At 39.4% G+C, this 23254-nt stretch overlaps 3 protein-coding genes and 1 long non-coding RNA gene across 14 annotated transcripts; all 4 read right to left on the bottom strand.

Annotated features, from left to right (window-relative positions):
• Positions 1 to 5129: 5129 nt before the first annotated feature.
• LOC112291882 (uncharacterized protein At2g27730, mitochondrial) lies at positions 5130 to 6765 on the bottom strand. The gene is made up of 3 exons (XM_024539834.3): positions 6500 to 6765; positions 5753 to 5791; positions 5130 to 5637 (listed from the first exon to the last, which is right to left on the bottom strand). Exons 1-3 carry the CDS (start codon positions 6638 to 6640, stop codon positions 5422 to 5424), a joined length of 396 nt encoding a protein of 131 aa, XP_024395602.1. The 5' UTR covers positions 6641 to 6765; the 3' UTR covers positions 5130 to 5421.
• Positions 6766 to 9381: 2616 nt separating this feature from the next.
• On the bottom strand, positions 9382 to 15302 carry LOC112291377 (uncharacterized). 2 transcript variants are annotated; one of them, XM_024538683.3, is made up of 5 exons: positions 14520 to 15302; positions 14166 to 14235; positions 12203 to 13942; positions 11401 to 12075; positions 9382 to 11294 (listed from the first exon to the last, which is right to left on the bottom strand). In XM_024538683.3, exons 1-5 carry the CDS (start codon positions 14708 to 14710, stop codon positions 9984 to 9986), a joined length of 3987 nt encoding a protein of 1328 aa, XP_024394451.1. In that variant the 5' UTR covers positions 14711 to 15302; the 3' UTR covers positions 9382 to 9983. The 2 variants fall into 2 exon arrangements, with proteins under 2 accessions (XP_024394451.1, XP_024394450.1); XM_024538682.3 differs by having other exon boundaries at positions 11389 to 12075; positions 14520 to 15137.
• A 1436-nt stretch (positions 15303 to 16738) lies between these two features.
• Positions 16739 to 17155, bottom strand: LOC149987791 (uncharacterized). The gene is made up of 2 exons (XR_016506211.1): positions 17097 to 17155; positions 16739 to 16897 (listed from the first exon to the last, which is right to left on the bottom strand). It is a non-coding gene; the product is annotated as an uncharacterized LOC149987791 (long non-coding RNA).
• A 1-nt stretch (position 17156) lies between these two features.
• LOC112291378 (uncharacterized) lies at positions 17157 to 23198 on the bottom strand. Of its 10 annotated transcripts, none has more exons than XR_002972413.3 (18): positions 22367 to 22900; positions 22093 to 22173; positions 21625 to 21965; positions 21218 to 21295; positions 20743 to 20966; positions 20528 to 20620; positions 20280 to 20363; positions 19990 to 20106; positions 19750 to 19855; positions 19544 to 19615; positions 19298 to 19351; positions 18914 to 18971; positions 18650 to 18726; positions 18420 to 18507; positions 18127 to 18187; positions 17833 to 17892; positions 17652 to 17714; positions 17157 to 17438 (listed from the first exon to the last, which is right to left on the bottom strand). XR_002972413.3 is itself a non-coding variant. In XM_024538684.3 (18 exons), exons 1-18 carry the CDS (start codon positions 22683 to 22685, stop codon positions 17316 to 17318), a joined length of 2082 nt encoding a protein of 693 aa, XP_024394452.1. In that variant the 5' UTR covers positions 22686 to 22900; the 3' UTR covers positions 17157 to 17315. The 10 variants fall into 10 exon arrangements, 6 of the variants coding, with proteins under 6 accessions (XP_024394452.1, XP_024394453.1, XP_024394457.1 ...); XR_016506207.1 differs by having other exon boundaries at positions 21625 to 21950; XM_024538684.3 differs by having other exon boundaries at positions 18420 to 18490.
• Between the last annotated feature and the right edge of the window lie 56 nt (positions 23199 to 23254).

Here is a 23254-nt window from a genome sequence, read left to right as displayed (position 1 = left end):
TTGGATCCACAAATGCATTAGTTGCTTTTCAACATCTTATGAATGATGTTTTTTGTGTGTTTCTAGATGATTTTGTTGTGTGTTACTAAGACGATATTTTAATCTACTCTAAGAATGTAAAAAAATATGAAATTCATATTCGTCGTGTATTACAAAAACTTAGAAATACAAGATTGTATGCCAAGATGAAAAAGTATGTATTCTATACTACTCAAGTTGACTTCTTAGGATACATCATTTCAAACAATAGTCTAATGATGGATCCTAAAAAAGTTCATACAATCATAGACTAAAAGATTCTAAAAATAGTAAAAAATATATAATACTTTTTGAAATTTACTAATTATTATCAGATCTTCATTAAGAACTTTTTTCAAGTTGTAATGCCACTTATATGCTTAACATGTAAAGACGAGTTCGAGTCAAATAAAGAAGCAAAAGCATCATTTGAAGCTTTGAAAAAAGCTTTTACTTCTATACCAATCCTCCATTTAGTCGACTTCTCCAAAGCATTTTTTATAGAGACAGATGCATCTGACTTTGCTTTAGCTACAGTCTTGTTATAAATAGGAGTAGATGACAAACTTCACCTAGTATCTTTTTATTCAAGAAAATTTTCAACAACGAAGATTAATTATGTGATCTACAACAAGGAACTTCTTGCAACTGTGGATTCTTTTCAAGAATGGCATCATTATTTAGAAGGTGCTTCAAGTCTAGTCAATGTGTATATGGATCACAAGAACCTTGAGTATTTTATGTCAACATGTATTTTGAATCGTCGTCAAGCTTGTTGGAGCATGTCTTTGTTGAGATTCAAGTTCAATATCACTTAACAGCTAGGAAAACAACAAGGTTTGTTTGATGTCCTTTCTAGATGTTCTTATCTTACACCTAAAGAAGGAGAAGCAGCTTTTGACCAACAAAAGATAATTTTATTGAAGCTAGAACAATTTCATTTATAAGCAATGAAATCAACATTGACTGTTGATTTGATTTTTTTCAAGCAGATCCAAGTAAATATGTCCTCAGACCTTCTTCTTCATGATATTAAAAATAATTCTTCTAAGTCTCAAGATACTTCCAAGTTTGAATTTAAAGAAGACCTATTTTATTTCAAAGGATGCCTATATGTTCCAAAAAGAGAAGCACAATTACGTACTCTTGATACTTATCACAATTTTTCTATAGCATGACATTTAGAATATAATAAGACTTTGGAGCTTATATCTAAAGATTTTCGGTGGCCTCAAATATAGAAGATTGTTAAAAAATTTGTGCAGATATGTGATGTTTGTTTAAGTTCAAAAACTCCTTGTCATCGACCTTATAGCCTCTTTGAATGATTACCTATACCAGAATAACCATGGTCTTTTGTCTCTATGGATTTTATTACAAATCTTTCAATATCAAGTTCATATGATTCTATATTCGTGAGTGTAGATTGTTTCACCAAGATGACACATTTTTTACCATATACAAAATCTATCACAAGTGAAAGAACAGCTAAATTCTTCCTTGATAATATCTATTGCTATCATATATTATTAAGGGATATTATATCAGATAGAGTAATACAATTTTTATCAAGATTTTGGAGAACTCTTTTCGAAATATTGAAGGTGGATATAAAACTATCTCCAGCTTTCCCCCCTCAAACTGATGGACAAATAAAATGGATAAATCAAGTTTTACAGTAGTATTTGAGGTGTACCATCAACTATCAACAAGATGATTGGACAACTCTTTTGACATTGGCAAAGTTTGCTTACAATAATTTGAGACATTCTTATAGTCAAAAAACATCTTTCTTTGCCAATTATGGTTATCATCTATGATTTGACACTTTTGACTTTTCAAAAGTTGATAATCTTATGGCAGAAGATATAGCAAATCAATTGTCAAAGCTACATGGAATAATAAAGACACAATTAAAGGAAGCTCAAGAACGAAAAAAAGCCAATACAAATGTCCATCAAAAGAAACAACCTCAATTCCATGTGGGAGATAACATATGGTTACTTTGTCGTAATATTAAAACTATTTATCTTTATGACAAGCTGGATTATTATAGGCTTGAACCATTTTCTATTTGTGAATAGATTAATCCAATTGCTTATTAATTACATCTACCAAAGTCTATGAAAATCCATCCTATATTTCATGTGTCTTTACTTGAGCTATACAAGACAATGGATATACAAGAAAGGACACAAATGCCACAACTTCTTATAGAAAAAGACAATAATGAAGAATTTGAAGTGAAAGAAGTCTTAGATTCAAGGCAACACCGAAATAGGTTAGAATATCTAGTACATTAGCATGGATATGACATTAATGAATGCTTATGGGAGCCATACAAGAATCTAACAAAATCATCAATCAAAATTAAAGCGTTTCATCAATGACATCCATCAAAATCAAGATGAAGAGTCAAAAAAATCTTTGCTAAAAAAAAAAAATAAGCCCAATAGAGATTTCATTCTATCTTGTATCATTATTTTTTTGGATTTTTTAGTGCTTAAGAGATGGAAAACCAACAATTAGCAGATTCAACTTAAGAGCTATCATTTGCTGAGCTACTAGATGAGATATTGTGACTATTACAACCTTTAAGATGGTAAAATTAAGATAAAGATCATCAAGAACGATATGTTCTTTCTCAAATAGATGGCGAGATACAATGTGTTTGGAACCACGAATTTAGAAGGGACTCTTAGTGTTTAGTGATACTTTTGGAGGTAGTAACCATTCTTGATGGAATTACTAATGCTTTGTTTGAAGGAAGTTATAAAGGCCTCAATAATAATCAAATATTAGGATGGTCTTTTTGCCTTGGTATGGGATATTATCGATGGTTGAAGGGACTATCAACTACCTTCGAAGGAAATAAAGATTAGAGTATGTAGTAAGTACAGCTCGATGCATCTTGGACTTCATTAATATGTAATCACTGCTCCTTGTGGAACTTGTCCTTTGAAAGGAGGATAATGTCACAGACATACATATTTATCTTGATAATAAGAATAGGTAGAAGTAAGTCAAAGTAAATAAATATGATAATATCTTAGAGAAAGCTTTCTAGAAGCTTCATAGATGCTGCTTTGCCTTTATACATGTCTATAAGTGATTAGTAGGTTGAAAACTTGGCCAACAAAGAGGCCACGTGTTGACATGTTGACCACTTGTAGTACAAGTTGGACATATGGCACACACCTAGGAAACTTGCGTTACAAATTAGACATGTGTCCTATAAGTTGGATGTATATTAGAGGTCCTATAGCATGTCGACATGTATTTCTTAGTTAAGTAGTATATATAGAAGCAAGAGTGAGGCCTTCCTCACTTTTGTCAACTCCTTTCTTACTTTTAGTCTAGTTTCAAGAGTCTTATGTTTTCTAATCCTTGGCAATAGCCATTCCAGTTCTTCCTTGAATATACATACTTTCTTGTACTTTGTCACTTTCCTTTTGATATAGAGTCTACGAGTTTATGCATCTTCTTCTAGTTTGTATTGTTGACAGAGCACAAGGTAAATAAAGTTAAGGTAGTAGAATTAGTTAACAATCTTTGTGCATTAATATATCTTCTTATATATCAAATTAGCTACATAACAAAAGTCTTCTTATGTATTATAGGTCTAAATTATCTGTCTTTTTATTTGAAAAAAAACTTTGACAATATGATGTGTTTTTCTTTGGATTTTCTTTTAAATAGAATTATTCAATATTTTAACTAATTTATATTTATATATGATTTTTTTATTAAATAGTGATATTAAAAAACAATATTTTTCTATGACCATATGTCATAAAGAAGTATTTAAGATTTCTTCTCTAATTTTATTTTTTTATTTCTTTATTTTTTATAGATTGAAGCATAATAAATTCTAACTTTTGTTTACTCTAATATATTGTTGTTTTGAAAAAAAAAAAATATTGTAAAATTATAGTCATCCATTATTTACTATAATCACATAGAATTCCATCTTTATTTTTATTTTTTTAACAACAAAGATATAAGGATTAGAAATGCTTACAAAATCATTTATTTAGATGATGTATTTGAATTTATTTTTAGAAATTTTTAGATGAGCATTCCTATTTTATTATCAACTTTATTTCGTTAATTTATTAATATATATATATATATATATATATATACACATACATACATATATACATTCTTAGTTTCTTTTGCATCAAAAAATCATCAAAAAATATTATCATCAAATTTAGAGCAAATTGGAGCTTAGAAATTATTCTAAACAAAATCCTCGTTTAAAATCTTGATTTTGTAATTTATAAAAAAAAAATTGTGTTATAATAGATATAAAAGATATATATACATATATGTTACTTACCATAATAATTTTTCTTGAATTCATTAAAAAAATTTAAGTACTAAAATCGTTTTAGTATCTTCCATTGTGATGTTTACAACTTTTCCAACTTTATTAAGATTTAAAGCCATAAATTCAAAATTGTCCCTCTCACATAGAAGAGGGGTAGGATACAGTTGGTAAAATGCCTTAGCTTTCCAAAGCCTTATTCCTACATCAGACATGATAATCAGAATGTCATATTCGTACCTGCAATATGTATCATGGTCAATGGTTGATGGAGCACTGAGCAAGTTGACACTACGTCAAAATAGCAACACACAAGACACAAACTTAGGGCACGCATTTGCAGGCATCTTTGTTACAGTGTGCAGAAAAAGCATATCTAAGGCATGCTGCCACCATCAGGCTAGTTACATCAGAAGTCGCTTGGAAATGTGGATTCCACAGAACTTCAGCAGCTCAAACATTTGTAGATACAAGCCCGACAATCGTATACTACCCTTGCTAAACTGAAAATAGTGTCTAATTTTTCGTTTCTTCAGGAACTAATACTCGCTACCGGAGAGATCACTTAAGAATGCTTCAACTTCCGAGTTCCAAGATATTAACCGTCTCTCTTGCTACACTCAATGCTGGGCTCTGAATTATGTGTTACATAGGTAGGAAGCATTTATGTAGTAGTTAGAGGACGCCTCTCAAGGCCCCAATCAATAAACATCACGAAATTAAACTAAGAACCAAATGACTGATTGATACCAATCCATAATCATCATAGGTCAAAAAATATGGGAAATGTTTTTTGATTTTATAACACGCAATTATTGGGAAGCACAATGTTGACAATACTCTGCTTGTTCAAGCACTGCTTGTTCGGAATCATGTTGTATGCTAGCTCCACGTGCAGCTACAAATCTGTTCATGCTTCATTATTGCGCAGGAATGTCAGGGCCTGCTGGGTTTGGACCTCTACAGCACACCGAAGCAGATTGAATTCTTTTACAGCTCTATGGTACTCTTTTTATGTACCCAAATGCAGCATCCCAAACACGATTCCTCTTGAGACAAAAGGGTGGACCCTACTTGTCATCCTTCTTGGAGCTACTGGAAAAATACCAATACCCCAGAGCAGCCGCCCCAACAACTCCAGCGATTAGCCCATAGTTAGCACCGGCGCCACTTGTTGCGTCACTTGTTGTGCCACTGGTTGCTGTTTCATTGATTGCTTTCACGGCTTCAGGATGAGCATCTGGGTGCCCTTCGACGGCTTTCTTGGCTTCCTCTGCTGAAAATCCCTGCAGAAACCGAAGATCATGATAGATGTGCATCCGGTAAAGGGAGGAGAAACGGGAGACACGAACAAGAACTCAATGCCATTCAAGAACACGACGAATAATTCATGACAGGTACCTTTGCAGCAAGCTTCTCCAGCTTCGCCTTCTCCATTTTCTGTCAAAAAGTGGGAATTGCTTTAAAGAAGATAAAGAAAACAAAACATCTAACCGGATGTATCGAGAAATCGATACAACGGAAACAAGAACAAAACCTTGAAAATTCTAGGCCCTTAAATCCTGAAGGAATATAATATACCAATAACAAGAGACCTTAGACGAGGTCTGTTGTCCTATTCAACACAAGCAGCCTGCTTGATAATGCGGACAGAAGATTCTCTTACTTTCTGAATGCCAACTGTTTGCAACCAGTACGTTGCAGAATACATATACAAATAAAATGCTACCGACACTTAAATCAATGTAAAAAAACAAGGAATTCAACGTTACAAGACAGTTCCAATCTAGACATAAACGGTACATGCAGAATTCTTCAATCAATATCATAGATAAATCTAGCTCGTATTACAAAGCGAAATCTAGCTAATCATCGCAATCAACTTCAACCAGACACCGCATATTACAAATATCGTGACACAACAATACAGTTCCATGGTTTGTATCATTTTCGATCAGCCAGTTTGAATCTTCCGCAACATACTAGCGCCAACAAGAATCACTCTACGACAAAAACGAGTACCAATACACACATCTATGAAGACGCCAAGAACGGCGTACACTAGCCACAGTGCGCTAGAGAATATTCCTAGGAGATTACTAAAATGAAGTAAGAAACCCACACCAAACACCATCACATCGCACAGACCTTGATGTAGATATTCTCCGCTGCCTTCTCCTCTTCCTCAAACATCTTTCCGCCGCTCATACCTCGGCGCTGGGCAGATCTGGCCAACAAAGCATCACCTGTAGGGTTCACCAACCTGCGAGCCATCATCCTCATCGCCATTGTGTCTGTTTGAGCAAAAACCCACTTCGCTCAGCGCTCCAAAACCACACACAGAATGGCCCAATTCGTGTAAACCCAGATTGAAATTGTGACCTCGCGACAACGTGCACAACCGCGTAGTTAAAAAACAACGATTCCTCCGACGAGCTGGAGACGATGGAGATAAACGTGTGCAGCAAAAGGGGACGATGCGTGATAAGGAGACGCGTGTCGCAGCTGGCTCGCGCCTGACCGCTTACTGCTGTCGGAACCAGTCAGCGTGAACGGCTCGCACGCGGTGAAGGGCCCCTTAGACCGGTTATAGACGGTCGCCCATCAACGGTCAAAAACTGAGAAGGCCACGGTGCCTGGAGCTCACATTTTGGGAACATGAGTCCCTTTCGTGGAGTCCAGAGTTGGGAACGTCGAGTTCGCCACTTTCAGAATAATTGTTCCCTTTCAATAACGTTCTAAGCCATTGGGAACGTGTAATGGCCAATAAACAAATAGCCAACATTGACACTGTTGCCTTAACACATCGTCTATTTCGAAAAAAATTTAAAGTTGTTACTAATTTTTTTGATGAAAGAAAGAGTGGAATGTGTGCTAGGTGAAAACTTATACTAATTCCAATTGGATGGGTTCAAGAATTGTAGCAAGCTTGAAGAAGTTTTGTATAAAATAAACAGTGTCAATGATGGCAAAATCTCAAGAGCATTGAGGACAGCTATAGAATGCAAGCTAAAATAAAAGCCATAGAACACTATTAATTTTTTGAAAATTGTATCTAGATACATGTACATATTAAGTGTGATTTTTTTGTAGAATTGTTTTGATTTTTTTTTTAAAATTAATAATGTCTTTGTAATTATCTTATAAAAAGTATATATATATATATATACTTATAGTATATAATAATATAATCAAAATAAATTATAATAAAAAATTATGTAAAAAAAAATTGTAATCTAAAATTGAATTTCTTCTTTTGCAATTAGAAAATTTATGTATTGAGTGTTGTATATGTTCCAATCACCTTCTACTATGCAACTATATTTTTATAAATTTGCATACTTAATAATATGTTATAATCTATTTTGTTTTATTTGCTATATTGGTCATGTATATATTAATTATTTTAAAATTAATAATATATTTATTATTAAATATTATCCATAAAAATAAATAAATAATATTCAAAATAATTTAATGAAAAACTTAATAAAGAAATAAAAATTTACAAAGCACTTTTTTGGTACTATCTTCTAATTAAAATACTGTTGTTTATTTCTTATGGACATACAGTCTTTTAATTCATTTTTAATTACTATTAATTCTTTATATTTCATATCCAATTTAATCTACTATATTGCTACATTTTATAAAAAACTAACAACTTTATAATAGAACATTAGTTGTGCGCATCTATACATCTACACATTTCTTGGACTAATTGAATTAGCCAATTGTATGTTTCAATTATTCCTAGCTAATTGCTCTATAATCACTTGATATACTAGAAGGTAAACTTGTTTCTTGCCAATTAAAATATTTATACTAGTAATAAAAAAATATTTATTAAAAAAAAGAAGATCCTTGATTAATTCTTTATTTATAAATAAATTTAAATAAAATAATTTTCTTATATCTACACCAAACTAAATGTGAGATTTTGGATGCTTTAATATATATATATATATATATATATATTTAGAATACATTTCTATTGTGTTTTAAAGTTATATGAGGTTTTGAATTTTAAGGTGGTGGTTGTAACAAATTAAATCTATCTAAAAATCTACTTTAGAATGTATGTAACCAAACCACAACTCTATACCTAAGTCAACACAAATTTTCTCCAAGATTGTTCTATCAAACTTCTATATATTATGGTTGCTCAATTATAATAAATTCTACTTCAAAGTATCTTCAACAACATTACATCAGACTTATCTACCAATATTTTTAATACCAATACAATATCAAAAATCAACAATTGATATAACATCTATGTAACAAATGTAAAAAAATTATGTTGAAATTTTGAGCTACTTATATGTTAGTTTAATGGTTTGTGTTTCACAATCATATGCAATGATATCTTGGAGCATGAATATAACTTGTATGAAATTAGAGCTATCAATGTCTACTAAATTGTATATGAGATTTTGGATGTATACACAAATCAAAAAAGGAATCAATGCCAAGGACTTTAGAATACAATGCCATTGGAATTTTGAATCAAGTAAAACCAATGCCAAGGACTGACTTTAGAATACAATGCCATTGGAATTTTGAATCAAGTAAAACTAATGCCAAGGATTATAGAATGTGGTGCCATAGTAGTTCATAATCATGCAATAGTACTTTATTTCTATTTCAATTCCAGAATGTCACTTTCAGAATTTCTTCCATCAATATGCAATTTATGAACTTGCTGCTCAAAGTAGTGCAACAGAAATTTCACTTGTAAATTTTAGTAGGTTATTCATGTTCAGTTCCAGATTTTCACATTTCCGTCACTGTTGAAGTGTTTGTTTCTAAGTATGCCAATTTACTATAACTAGTTAATAGAACCATCAAATAGAGTATCTTCAATTCTTATTCCAATCACCAATGGCACTACCATGCATGCTTTCCCACGCAATATTAAAAGAAACCAAAATCCCTACAAACAAAAATTCCTCAAATCCAGCCATCCACACACGCACACACATCAACAGAAGAAAAGTCAAGAAAGAGAGAAGAGACTCAAATCATGGTTCCCTGAAATTCAAATCACGTGATCAATGGATTGTTTTGAATTGAGATATGTAAACAACTCAGTATACATTCAAGGTCTTCTCTTCAATTTGTTCTTCACAAAAATGTCGCACAGAAGTTGACGTCTTCTACACTTACCGTCGAAAGCTGCAAAAATTGCGCAATTAGAACACGGTTAACCAGGTTCAGGCCGAATTTGCGAAGGTTGCTGGAAAAACCTCGAGAACTGACGTGGTAACTCAACTTCTCACAACGGGAGGACAATCGTTGATGAACAAGCTAGGTATAACAGATACCCGAGTACTGTACATTATCACTGAGTTGAGGATAATCAACAACTCTGAACTTCATACCCTCTTCATGCTCGAGTGAATCTCAACTAAGCCTCCATTCCTTGGTTCCTAGAAATGAGAAAGCTTGGCAAAAGTGACTACTCGCAGCTCATTCCTACACAGAATGATCCGAAAATCCCATGGACTTGTTTCAAAATACTGGAATTCTTGATGTCCCAGGTGACCCACGCGCTGGAATTGAACAAGGCATCATCGAATAAAATAAAATTTTACACCAATGGTGAGAAAAAATCTAGAGGACAATCAATTTACACTCCAGAATGCCGCCGATTCCTCGTTGGCCTTGATACAGAGTCATTGCTGTAGCTCGACCCAGAATCATAATCTTTCCTGTGGTGGTGCTTTTGATGACTTCTGCGATGCGGCTTGCGGTGGTGGCCAGAGTGGTGGTCAGAGCTGTGCTTGTGGCTGCCTGAGAGGGATTGACGTGGGGGATCTTTGCTGTGATGGTGATGCGGACTGTGGTGGCTACGGCCATGGTGATCGTCTGGACTCCGGTCCCTGTGATGGCTGCTGCTGCGGTGCTCCGAGGAGACATCTCTGTGCCGGTGGTGAGATCCGTGTCCGCTGCGACCGTGAGAGCTCCCTCGGTGACTGTTAGGATCCTCGGAACCGTCTCTGTGATGGTGGCGATTACCAGAGCTCGTGTTTCGATGTCGATGGCGTGGGTTGCTACGGGTGCTGGAATGAGAAAGATCGCTAGAAACGGAGACAGTGTCGGAATCCTTGACGGAACGGCGGCCATGATGAGAGTCAGGTGGCGGAGTAGAAGCTCGATGCTGGCTACGAGACTGATGTCCAAGTCGGAGGTCGGGATTTCTGGGCTTCCTCTGCTGATGGAAAGAACTGTTATCTTTCTGAACCTCTGAAGATTCAGAAGGTGTGGACTTCTCAGCTTTCGAGGAAGAAACACTATAGGCCACGCTCTGACCCTGCAGTGGCTTATCCTTCGAATTAGCTTGATCTAAAATCCCGATGACCTTGAGAAGTCCTTCTGGAGCAGTCTGGACTTGCGGAACGGGTTCCCCCTTCGAAGATTCGGCCTTCGGCAAGACAATCACCTTACCGTCCACCTTGGCTTCCGGAATTCTGTTAGACCCTGCATTCGATCTGGGTGTTTCAGCTGGGCTGACCTTGCCTGCTTGAACTGTCGTTCTAGGGGTTTGAAGGAGCGGTTGTACTGGCGCCCTAGAGTTTTGATGGACCAATTGTCCGGCTGACGTCCTGGGGTTTTGAAGACGAGGTTGCACCGCTGGCGTTCTGGGGGTTTGAAGGAGAGGTGGCACGACTGGCATCCTGGGGGTTTGAAGCAGAGGTTGCATGGTTGGCGTCCTGGGATTTTGAGGAAGCTGGACATCTGCAGAATTCTGCACCATGTTCATGTGAGGATACAAAGGAATGGTGTCCACAGCAGCCTTCAAGTGTTTCTCCGAGACTAAGGTGTGATTGTAACCCTTTTGCAGGTCAGGTGTTTCCTTTGACGAAAATGGCTTTGACATTTTCTTCCATCCGGAGGTCCATCCACTTTTATGCTTGGAAGCTTTCGTCAACTCCTCCACCTGATCAACCCGCACGATTTCCGATCAAATTTCATGCTCTTCCTGGGCAGCAAGTCCAGAAACACTTTGCTAGGTTGAGAGAGAAGAAACGTACATCGTGCATTACCTGATGAGTCATCCCACTGTAATCGTGCGCCAGATCTAAAAATTTCCGATTCATATTCTCCATTTCCTGCTGGAGAACATCCATGAAACCAAGACGAGACTTTACAAACTCAATCTCTTGCACAGCCTGTCGCAACAACTCAATTTCGGAGAGAGCGCCGCGCAAAGTGTCTTTAACTGACAAACCCCCTGGCATGACCGAGCTCACAACACTAGGAACAGCACTAGGGGCGACACTAGGGGCCACGCTAGGAGCCACACTGTGAACGCTCTGCACGCTATGTATAGACAGACTATATGCGCTGGAAGCACTGGAGGCACTTGAGGTTGAAAGACTGGTGGTGGATGTGTCCGTGGAAGCAGTAGAGCTGGAGAGCGGATCCGAGCTGCTGGATTCAGAATAAGAGTCTCCAGCAGTGGAAGTGGAGGAGGAAGAGGAAGAGGAGGAGGAGGAGAACCTAGGAGGAATGCTATCCACGCGTTTTCCGTTGATTACGGCTGTGGCTGTGATAGCATTTCGCAATTTAACCTGCTCAGCAAAGAGAATCTGCACAACCACTCGCAGTGGGAGACGCTCGTTCGAAGCAGCATGCATGCATGCATTTAGGGACAGAGCTTGAATATCCATCACCTTGCAGAGCTTCCGACGCTCGAGGTCATTCAGGCTTGGGTGTGACTGCACACGCCAGCACAAAAATGTCAGCAATCCTATTCGAACATGTCAAACTATTAACACATGAATTCCCAAACCAATGTCGAAGGGATTTGCGACGATAGCGACATTGTATAATGTAGGTGAGTACCCTGAGAAAGGTGTCAATTGCTGAGTAGACGCAATCATCCGACACTCGAGGAAATTCAATGAACAAGTCTGCAAGTGCCACAAACTTCCCAAGAGGAATGCTAGGGTCTTTCGCTACTTCCTCCAAATAAACTTCCAAGACCTGCGAGACCTTGAGATTTGCCGACGTGGGAGGAAGCTGTGGTCTCCTGGTAGGCCCTTCCGTGGAGAAGAACTTTTTGGATTCAAACATGCTGTCAAGCTTCTCACTTTCCTCACTTTTCGTCTTCGTTGAGGTGCTTTCATCACTGGAAGATGAGGTATCGCTGATGCTCGATGTGGTGCGGGAAAGCGAGGTGCCGCTACCCGAGACGCTTGTGATCGTGATGCTCGACCCAGTCACACTGTACCCTGAAATGCTTGATCCTGAAGCACTTGTACCCGAGATACTAGAGTCTGAAAAACTCGTGCCTGAAATACTCGAACCTGAAACGCTGGAGCCTGAAACGCTGGAGCCTGAAATGCTGGAGCCTGAAACGCTTGAACCAGTAATGCTTGAGCCAGATATGCTTGAGCCTGAGCTTGAAATGCTTGTACGTGAGACGCTGCTTCTCCCGCCAACGCTGCTGGTGTCAGTGACGCTGCTGTCACTGCTACTGGATCCCGAAACGCTTCGACCGTTAGAAGAGGTGATCACACTGGACAAACTGGAAGTAACTGTACCGGACGTCACACTTGACGTAATTGAATTTCCAGCACTACTCGTGGGGCTCATGGGGGGGCTCTCGAAGGATTGCTCTTGGAGATAACACTGGACGATTTGATATACCACATCAACATCATACATAGCATCACTGGAAGCGTTGTAGGCAGGGATGAGGAGCTCGGCCACAGAGACATTCTCGAGCTGCGTGCCGATTCTCTTCACCAGATCTGCCTTGAACATAGGACCTGCGTTCACTGCGCAAGCAGTCCGTAACAGCTTGAGCAGAAATTTGCAGGAAACAGAGTCTGGTTGCGAAGGAATGAGCTTCACAATCCCTTGAAAAATTGCTCTTTTCTTCATCTGCGCTTTACTTGCAACGTCCTGACTGAACCCCGCAAATGCAGCAACGCTGCAATGCGATTGCCATTGAAGTTTCGGAGATTCCTCTTGTCCCGGTTGCTGGGCCTCCTTCAACCCCAGCCATTTCTCAGCATATTGCACTATTGCCGCGGCCACCATGGTATAGTCCATACCCTTCGCAACGACAGCATTGATCACCTTGCTGAACATGTCAATGTAGAGGGTACAAACGTCGTCGAACCACCAACCGCGAGGGGCGTCCCTGCTACCCGTAGATTTGGTATACGACCACCGAAGACCGTGTGGATCAGTACTCGCCTTCCACGCAACGGACTCACTACACCTACGCACAATCTCAAGCTCCTCTGCCCATGGCTCAAGGTCCGAGCACGAGCGCAGCACGTTAATTGAGTCTTTCCAAGAACCTAACACAACGTGATTCAAGTAGTTCTCTGTCGTCGCAACCAAGCCCCCCTCCCCTAAGACATCGTTTATCTCCAAAAAGTCCGCCGCGCAACGAAGGGAAGCCACATTGACGGAAGTAATTGGGACATTCTGGCCGTGCATAAACCTGACCACATTTTCAAATGCTTCGGCGCCTCCTGGTATGTCCTTGAGGGATACTCGATCCTTGTTGGCTCCGCGGAGCTCGAGTACCATGCGATGAAGCGTTCCGCTCGTGGTAATAAGAGGAGACTGCAGCAAGGTATCCAGAAAAACCGAAGCAACATTAGTGAACGCGATACCTAAACTGAAGTTAGAAAATATTCAAGTGACCCAATCGAGATATAAAGTAAAACAAAACACAGAAATAGAATAAGATAAACAGAGGAAGAAGAAAAAAAACAAAACAAAGAAAACAGACAAACAAACAAAAAAGAAAAAGGAAAACAGAAAACGGTAGGTGTTCTTCGTGAACCTTGGGCAGATAAAAGCTCCGATCCCCGATTTCGACATGAAGATAACTCTGCAACTCATTACCCTCAGCCCTGCCAAAGAAGAAGATACAGAATAATATGTTTAGAAGGTAGCATAAAAGAAGCGACTACATAGGAAACACTTCAATCACGTCTTCGTGCCCCACCCTCACCACATTTCAAATTCCTCGCAAGGCGCCATTCCAAATCTCCGTGGAAGTCTCACACGGAAGGTTCAAAAGTTCAGATCCTCCATCTTCACCTTACAAAATTCCAATTCATCGACGCAGCTAAGGTAAATCCAATGCACCCCTAGTTGTATGAATTCAGAAGCGCAGAAAGGAATCCGTGCATACCAAGAATTTTCATTCCCCGACCCATTGGCACTCGGTCGACTAGATAATGAGGATCGCCTTCCATCGCGCTTGCTGGACACTGCATCTAAACTGATGTCAATGTCGATGAAATTACTCGAAGCATTGCGATCCAGCCATCTACGCTCCTGCTCCTGCTCCTCCATGGCATTCGATTTCGGAATCGGCGGCATTGTACTCTCAACGCGCGTCTAAACCTCACAGAAGCTCCACACACATCCTCTACTCTCTAACTCAACCACACTCCGTCCGTCACCTCCTACCTACAATGCGGACTTCCCTGCAAAAAACTTAACCAAGAAATCCTAGACAACAAACCCCCGCACTTGTATCAACTAAACTAACGCATCAACTACTGAACCAACAAGCTACATACTATCAAAACGCTCAAGCTACTCCTTCATCCCACCGAGACTCGCACAGATTAACCAAAACTCCAACTCCGCCACCCCTCCAACTCGGTCGCTACGACAACCCGGATGCGGTTGCGGCACGAGGCTGCTGTTACTAAGCCACCCTCAAAGATCCGGTTCCAAGTACGCTGCTGTAGGATGCAAGTTGCGGTGGTGGCCACACAGCACGACATGGGCAGAGGAGGAAATGTAGGAGGAGGGGACGACAAGTAATGAAGCAATCACATCAACCACCGGCACTCTCGCAATCCTCCCATCATCCGGCATTAAGGGGAGAAGGTGGGGGGCGTCTTTGCTTATCTCCCGGTGCCGAAAACAGCGCCGCACCACCTAAAATAAAACTCCCCCTGTCATGAGCATGTTGCAAATGGGGCTCCAGCGGCGTGCGGGGTGTGCATACAGTGCAGCTGCCGAGGTTCCTAGTCCATGCACGCACCGGCGCATCTCCATCTACGTTCTCCATTCTCCATCCTCTCCTGGCAACGACGGATGTCACCGGCATGTCAGACCGGGAGGAGCTGGATCGCTCGCTTTTCTCTCCACCCCCCCCGGTTCCTTTTGGCTATGGCTCGCCCGGATGCCTCCTCTCGTCCACGTCGACTGGACGTGCGCTTTTCAAACGATCTTTCTCCGACGAAACTGGGACGGGAAAACTCCCTTTTGGCTTGCGTCTCCTTCGAGGCCGATGAATGAATATGGATGTTGATTATTATCATCCTTCAACACATTCATCTGTTTGCAGGGACTACCTTTACATCCATCCATTCACTTCTTCTGTTATTATTTTATCTTTCCCATCCTTTTATGGATTAAAAAATATGTGCGTGTATAAATATTTCATCCAATGATACTTGGGTCTCGCCCTTTCCTCTTATCTAGTGTTTTCATTGTCTTGGTTGTAACAACACTAACACACAAGTATAGGTATCATGTTAGAATCTATATATGTATGTTTCGTTTTTTCTAATTCTAAAAAAAAAAGTTTCTCACCTATCAGAATTATAACATGTGGGATCCAAGGATTTCACACAGACGCCATTTATATTGATGAACATGAAACTCTAGCAACACTATAAAGTAAGACCTAAATGCCTAAACTTGATATGGATCAGACTTTCACAAATTTTTAGTCAGTGGGTGTTGTGCAAGTGGAAGACATAAGAATAGTATGTGATGTAAACAAATGTGATCACTTGAAATGCATAAGTTACGGAACAGTTGGGTATGAAAACCATCATTGGTGATGTGAATTCTTTTGTCTTTTTGCATACACATCAAAATTGGAAAAAAATAAATTACTCAACCTCATGAAACTAAGGAATCAATGTTTTTATTTTTATTTTTATGAGAATTGTAATAAAATTTGTGGAATTCTTTTAAATAAATAAGTTCTGAATTTGCATCATGTTTGAGCATTTACGCCTCAAAGAAGAAGTTTATGAATTTAATTAATATAAGAATAAATAAATTCCAACTTAAAGATCCCAAATATTTCAAGATTTGTAAAGCAAAATGTAATAGAATTCTGGTATCTTTTTGTGCCTATTGAATTCACATGTTTTTGGTTTATTGAAATCTTTCCAAAAACATCAGACTAACAATAAAACAAGTACAATTGGTTTGTTTTACTTCAGAAAGAACTACTAACTAAATTTATTCGGTTGTTAATTTTTTAGAAAAAAAGTGATGTACTAGAAAAAAAATTATATTTAATGAAGTTGTAATTCAGCGAAGAAACATGGACAAAAAAATGGACAAAAGGGGAAAAAAACACAGTAAACAACCACATTTTGAGATCTTGGGCACTGAAGAATTAAAAACCCTCAAAACAACATTGAAGATAGATATGGATACCATTTCTCAAGAATTTTGAACCAAAAATAAGCTGCCACGTGTTCCCAAGTCAAGGTTTCCCACGAAGAAGGTTTGTTGATTTGTATAAATCCGCTGCCATCCAGTGCGTTGACCATCACAGTTACATTTTTGTACAGTAAACACATATTTGTAAAGTGTACTGAGGACAAATATCTTCAGGATTATGGTCGGCAAATGCATATTCAGTAAATAGTGCAATCTTATAACAAAATTGCAGAGAATGTATATATATATTGCAGTAGACAGACCATTTATGGCGTCAAGAACATACACTCTCAATGACAAGATTGCCATTTGCAATCGCATTTATTGCAGCGGTTGAACCCTGATGTAACTCGAAGAAAGAAGTTGTGAGAATAGCATTAAAAAAACGTACACATTTAAAGGTATAACGCTTACAGCGAATGACTGATCACACAGACTGTTAATCTTTGAAAAGGTATTCGGAACAGGTATGAAGCGAAATAGAACTTGATACATTGCACAAACCTCATCGCCGGTCACCTTGAAGCTCATGTGGCATGAAGTCTTCTGTCGTTCGATAACTCTTGTTCGGCGAATAATAGCATAAGTTAGTCACATGGCTAGTGTACAAGCAGGCAAACCTCTCCACCTGCAAAGGACAACACAACTGGAGTGACTATGAAGAATCTGAAACCATCAGACAAGTTTCTTCGCTGTCAAAGCTGGAGCCTACTCTCTGGGGAATCACACGTCGTAAAACTTCAGGGAGTGTCTGTAATGGATATCTGTAATAGGCATCCTCAAAAATCAAAGGAGGGAAATAAATACATGAGAAGGAAAAACCAAGAGATTTTCTACCAACCTGGTGCGAAAACCGAGAATTTTGATAGCCTGTCTTCATTAGTTGTCCCCAAGTCTTGTGAAACTGTCATCAAGAGCAGCATCGTGACTAACTTGCCTCATTTGGAAGGTATAGAGATGGCAGTTACCTTGATCTGGAAAACTGAAGCAAAAGACATTCAATCACTTGACAGGATGCGTACCAAGTGATGACATTCTCGTTGGCCCTGACGATGTTGTTCGCGCACGATAGCATTCTCTTTCTTCAAACCACATCCACACAGCTTTTTCATTAATGTCACTACCATCAGGTACCATATAAATTCTTTTGACATGCATAAATTGGATCCTAAACCAGTAATAACACAACATGTCGTGTATCTCCAGTTGTGAAATGATTACGCTCTGGTTGCCACAAGCTAATCTAGGCAACGGTAGTAACAGCTACTAATTTAGGCAACGGTAGTTTCAACTAACAAAATCTTACGAGCACTTACTCGTAAGTGTGCCACTTCCTGCTCTAGTCTTTGTTGGTCCTCGTCTGTGTGGTTTTCATGTCTGCAAATTTCCACAGTGCCTGCCTAAAATCAGAAATAAATCATCTAGTGCAAGGTCGAATGTACAAGATGACAAAGTGTGATAAAAATGCAATGGACCTCATTGGATGGACACGAAAAAATAATGAATTTCCAAATAAAATATGGGCAATTAGACAAACTGTGCAGGAGCTAGAAAATCCCGCTACAAGACAAATGAAATATACTCTGCAGAACCGCTGTTAAGAAAATACCTGAGACACCATTCCAGACGCAGCAAACTATCTTCCAGGTCATCTCGTTGTGTGCGCAACTCGGATATTTCCTGAAGTCAGAATAGTCCTGGCATTTACTCGTGCTAATTACACGTTGGTACAAGTAACTCTTACTATAACCTGCCTGCGCAAACCACTTTGAACCCTAATGATAGCACACCGAAAACCTCAATCTGTAAGAAGTTCATGTTACATTGTTCGAAACTCACCTTCCGGATGGTCATAGTTTGATGAAGTACATCCAGCTCAGCTGCTAACTCAGGCACTACAAGCATTGTCCTCCACCCTGTAAATATATTTGCTAAGGAGTTAAAGTTCTTGATATCTAATCCAGTAAAACCAGAAAACTCTGGAGTAAGAAGGGATTTCTGTGCTTCGAGCTTCAAAATTTACAAGGCAAATCCCAATTCCACAACCTCCTCTAAAATCACCAGTCACATGGTCGTTTCAAGAATAAAATAAAATAAAATCACCTAATTCTTTTTTGCTTCGTAAGATATCTCCATAAATATGATCGCCTACATATAAAACCTGCACCAACGATTCCAATGTCAAACCAACGATTGTACATTACCAGCCTGTGACAAGCACAGACTCTTCGGTATCTGGAGGTATAACAACTGAACAGTTCAAGTTCGTTCATATAAGAACTCCTGACTTGGAAGCATGTTGCACCAACGCCATCCACAGAGTAAGGGAAGTTATCCCAATCAGCAGGAACTGAAAGTTATCCTTAAGGACATGGAAACAAAAATTCGAGCGAGGCCAGTATGGATTACAAGACTCAAAAGAGGATCGAAAGATTTAATCATCTAATAGTCATTGTTTAGTTTTCATGCACACAAAATGAAAAGTACCTGTGAACTAGCCTCGATAGATAGTAAATTATGTAGATGAGCGACAGAACCACCCTAGAAGTTTCACAAAACAATATGTCAGTAAAAGAGAACTTACATAGAATGATGCGGTATCTAAAAATATTACAATCAAATGCGCCAGCTATGATCCAAGGACATCCACAGGAACCAGCCTTAATTACAGACTCATTGCATTTCTCAAAAACAATTCAACCAAAAAAGCTTTAGAGTGATCTAACAATTTGCCTGGAACACTCGATGTGCCTTTTTCACAGTTGCATTTGGCAACACAACACCTTCAAGACCAACTCCACCAATCTGGTAAAACAAAGACAAGAGTTCGATTACATTGCGGTCAGGATAAATAAGGAACCTTTACACCGCAGCCAAATCGACAAAGATACAATTGCTTAGAAAAATAGATTGCAACACTACGTGTAGAAAGTAATCACCTGCGCCATAGGTACGCCTGAGTCGGTATTCTGTAGCATGCCTGTGCTTATGTCTACCTCAAATAAAGGAGTTCTATTCCCATCCATGAAAAAAGTAGGTTTTGCACTGTGTTCACAACAAACTGTTCAGAAAACATGCTGACGCAGCCAAGTATACATGAGACGAGATTAGCCATATACACTGTGCTGTAGCAACTTTCACTTCAATTCTGAATGAGTACACAGAAGACCTAAACTGACCTTCCAGTAACAACAACATCAAAGTAGGAGAGCCATTCGTCATCTCGAGGAACGCCACCTTCAGTACCACATTTTCCACACAGAAAATTCATGACTACATGCGTGTAATCCCACAAGCTGCACATAAACATTCAGTATGATCTGTCAAAGTTCCGGCAAACCAAAAAAAACGATTTTCTTCTTTAATATTAGTATTACAAAGATTGTGCTCTAACAAAACCCAACGCTCAATAAAAATAAATGTTATAAATAGCCACCATTTTAGTGCCTCATTTACAGTTGAAACTCACCTGTTTGTAACAAGAAATAATTTGCGTCCAGATTGTTTGAGCATTTTCAGCATTGGAATTATCAAGGGATCCTCGTTTATGTACCTGAAAGTAAAGTGCTGTTTCGTAAGAGTGGAGTTCTACATGATTATATCAGAAGTATATTGCCTTGAAACAGTACATAAAATGAAGTATATTTCCAAGAAAGGAAATAGAAAATGATAGTTTGCAAGATAATTGAATTCATCCTCAAGGAAATGGATTCTTACTTGCTGGGATCATTTGCAACAGCTTGTTTTAGAGTACCATCTCGATGACAAAGGTCTACAGCTGACCTCACGTCCTTATAGAGCTGTGAATAACTGCCACAAAATCATCGAAGAATTATTAAAACCATGCATTCACGATGGAGCCCCAAGCTGGCAAGTGGCCACATTTGAATCCTTCGAGACTAAATACAAAAGAATAAGTTCAACATACGTACTCATAGGCGCCAGAAGGCATTTTATCTGGGAAAGCGTCTTTGAAGTCAACAAGCTGCATGAACAAGTACGCCTCAGCTAGTGAGAAAAGTGTGTCGATTAATGCATAGTCTGGCTCATCATACGATTCACGTGACAAAGTGTTGCCGTACATTGCTTGCCGATCATCTCGAGACAACTCGCGAAATCCGTGATAAGCCACTTTTACATACTTGTGGCGGTCCATCTGCCAGTGAGTGATAATGCAGATAGATAAGTTCCACATCAGCCGGATATCATAGTACATATTCAACATACATGTAAAATAGTTTAATCCTCGTTATTCGGAGCAACCAATAACCACAAACTGACTTGATAGTGTCCGGTTATAGTCTTCAATACCGTAATGAGGGATGTGCTTGACACATGCAATTTGAGAGGTAGAACTTGAATGAGCATCTATGAATTTCCACCGCATATAGAAGTGACGAGTCCCACCTTCAGTATGCAGCCACGCCTTTTGTCCAGCACAAGGCCCCTCACCATAAACCTCCAGTCAAATTTCCATTGCAGAAGCTGTATAGCAAAAAAGAAATCAGGAAATTATTGTTGCAATCGACAGAGTCGATTTGTTTAAACTGCCCAGCTAAATGGTGCAGTAAATGAGAAGTGATGCCAGCTATCGTATCAAAACCAATTATCTCCTCTCGATTTCAGTAGCCAGGAGCTCCTTCTAACAGCTACATGAATGAAGGAGAATTAATACTAGCACAGAAATTTCACCAATTTCAGAAAACAATTTAACTGTGATTGGAGATGAGGAGGAACGAGGCGACCTAGGATGGCATACTCTAAGGAGACAATTCAACACCAGAAGTCGGTAAGACAGAAATAAAGGAACTCACTTCTGATGGATAATTCAAGTTGTGCACCAATTTTTGAATTGTGCCCACATACGCCAAACTTTCAAAGGTTTCTGGTTTGTATTGTGCAAGAGTATAGTCCATGTCAAAGCCGATGGCGTCGATGCTCTTCATGTTGAGTGACCGATTGCAGAAAATTTGCTTACGCGCGTCAATAGGCCTAGCCCACCATCGGCCGCTCCACAAAAGCTCCCCATCTACTGCAGCAACTCCCTCATAGCTACGATCAGCACCATTCGTAGAATACGGCTCCACGCGAGATGCATACAGTGACCATTTGGACCGGCTCTTGAGATTTCTGAATTTCCCTGCAAACCAATTCCCTGAAACACATTAACAAAACAAGAAAAAATAAAAATAAAATAAAATAACGAAATAATTTTATTGAGATACAGACTGAAATGTAAAAGATTACGATTAGCAGATCTTCTTGAAAGTTCGAGCTTTAACCTTGAGAGGTAGATGATGTGAGACTCTTGACCAAGTTTGAAGATGAAAAAAACATTACCGCCCTGCTTGAATGTCCGAGGTCTAGGGTGGCAACCCCGTGGCAGCATGTGACTTTAGAGTAACGAGAATGCGAGCCTCTCACATACACCTCCAAGTAATAGCAATATTACCAAAACTCATATTAAACATGCCATGCTTGAAACGAACGAAACAAAAACCTGAAGAATCCAATTGGAATTTGTAGAATGCAGTCAATTATGAAACAAATTCCTACCAGAAAAATTCTCAGCGTCTCCAACAGACCTAGAAACAGACGCAGAGCGTGTCTCCCTCCTAGAATGTACAGCAACACCGTAATCCCATGGGTTCGCAGCGGGAACCATCCCCCAGGACTGACTCTCCCAAGCGCACCCAAACATTGACGCCTGCTTAAGCCCACTCCATGCCCGCCGTCGAGGCACCCGAAAAGGGGGAGCACCAAGAGAAGAAGACCATGTTGAGCACGACCCGTGTGCGAATCCCAGCAGAAGCGAATTCTGCAGCTGGTGACCTGCCGATGCAGATGATGCACTAGAAAACCGCAAGAAATTCATTCTACTCGACTCTTCCCTCACGCGACCCAACTTCGAAATCACGTATAAAGTCTCCCAAACTTCATTTCTCAACTCAGCTAATCCTACACCAAGACACCATACGACAAGAACTCACGCCCATTCTCTCAAGAATGAAGAAGCATTCCTCCGATATCGAAATCCACGTGATTCCCACCGCATGCAACCACCAAAACTCTCATCGGCCCTGCATATGAGACTGCAGCTGATACTAGAACTCGGGACAGGTATCGAACTAAAAATAATGTTTCCGTGAACCATATTCTGACAAGGATGGCTTGAAATTTCCGGGCAGCAGTGGAGAGGGCATGCGCTTACCCATTGACGCGGCAATCGAGCGGCGTCGATGCAAAAAAGAGGTGGAATCGCTCCGCAGCGCAGCCCAGGACTCAGCTTCCTTCGCTGTCTTAGGCCTAGCTGCCGAGAATATGGGGCCGCTTTCTTCGCTGGTGCTCCCGTGTATCATCCATTATATGTTCATCCATATCCTCTTATCATTCATCCATCCATGGTATGGACCTCGCTTGCACTGGTTTCCGTCGTTCTTCGAC

The sequence above is a fragment of the Physcomitrium patens genome, chromosome 14 (genome assembly GCF_059467195.1).
Source record: "Physcomitrium patens ecotype Gransden chromosome 14, ASM5946719v1, whole genome shotgun sequence".
NCBI classification, from domain to species: Eukaryota; Viridiplantae; Streptophyta; class Bryopsida; order Funariales; family Funariaceae; genus Physcomitrium; species Physcomitrium patens.
The sequence above is the reverse complement of the archived record's forward strand: the minus strand, read 5'-3'. Positions and strand labels throughout refer to the sequence as shown.

Bases quoted from the DNA above. Each gene is read 5' to 3' on its own strand.
- LOC112291377 (XM_024538682.3), bottom strand. From the start codon at position 14,710: ATGCCGCCGATTCCGAAATCGAATGCCATGGAGGAGCAGGAGCAGGAG. The intron at 14,236-14,519 runs GTATGCACGGAT...CTTCTTTGGCAG, and splicing joins TCGGGGAATGAAAATTCTTG to GGCTGAGGGTAATGAGTTGC. The intron at 12,076-12,202 runs GTACTCACCTAC...TGGCGTGTGCAG, and splicing joins CAATTGACACCTTTCTCAGG to TCACACCCAAGCCTGAATGA.
- LOC112291882 (XM_024539834.3), bottom strand. From the start codon at position 6,640: ATGGCGATGAGGATGATGGCTCGCAGGTTGGTGAACCCTACAGGTGAT. The intron at 5,792-6,499 runs GTCTGTGCGATG...ACTTTTTGACAG, and splicing joins CGGAGAATATCTACATCAAG to AAAATGGAGAAGGCGAAGCT. The intron at 5,638-5,752 runs GTACCTGTCATG...CGGTTTCTGCAG, and splicing joins TGGAGAAGCTTGCTGCAAAG to GGATTTTCAGCAGAGGAAGC.
- LOC112291378 (XM_024538684.3), bottom strand. From the start codon at position 22,685: ATGAATTTCTTGCGGTTTTCTAGTGCATCATCTGCATCGGCAGGTCAC. The intron at 18,727-18,913 runs GTGATTTTATTT...ATATATTTACAG, and splicing joins ACGAAGCAAAAAAGAATTAG to GGTGGAGGACAATGCTTGTA. The intron at 17,893-18,126 runs GTAAGTGCTCGT...TGTGGTTTGAAG, and splicing joins AGGAAGTGGCACACTTACGA to AAAGAGAATGCTATCGTGCG.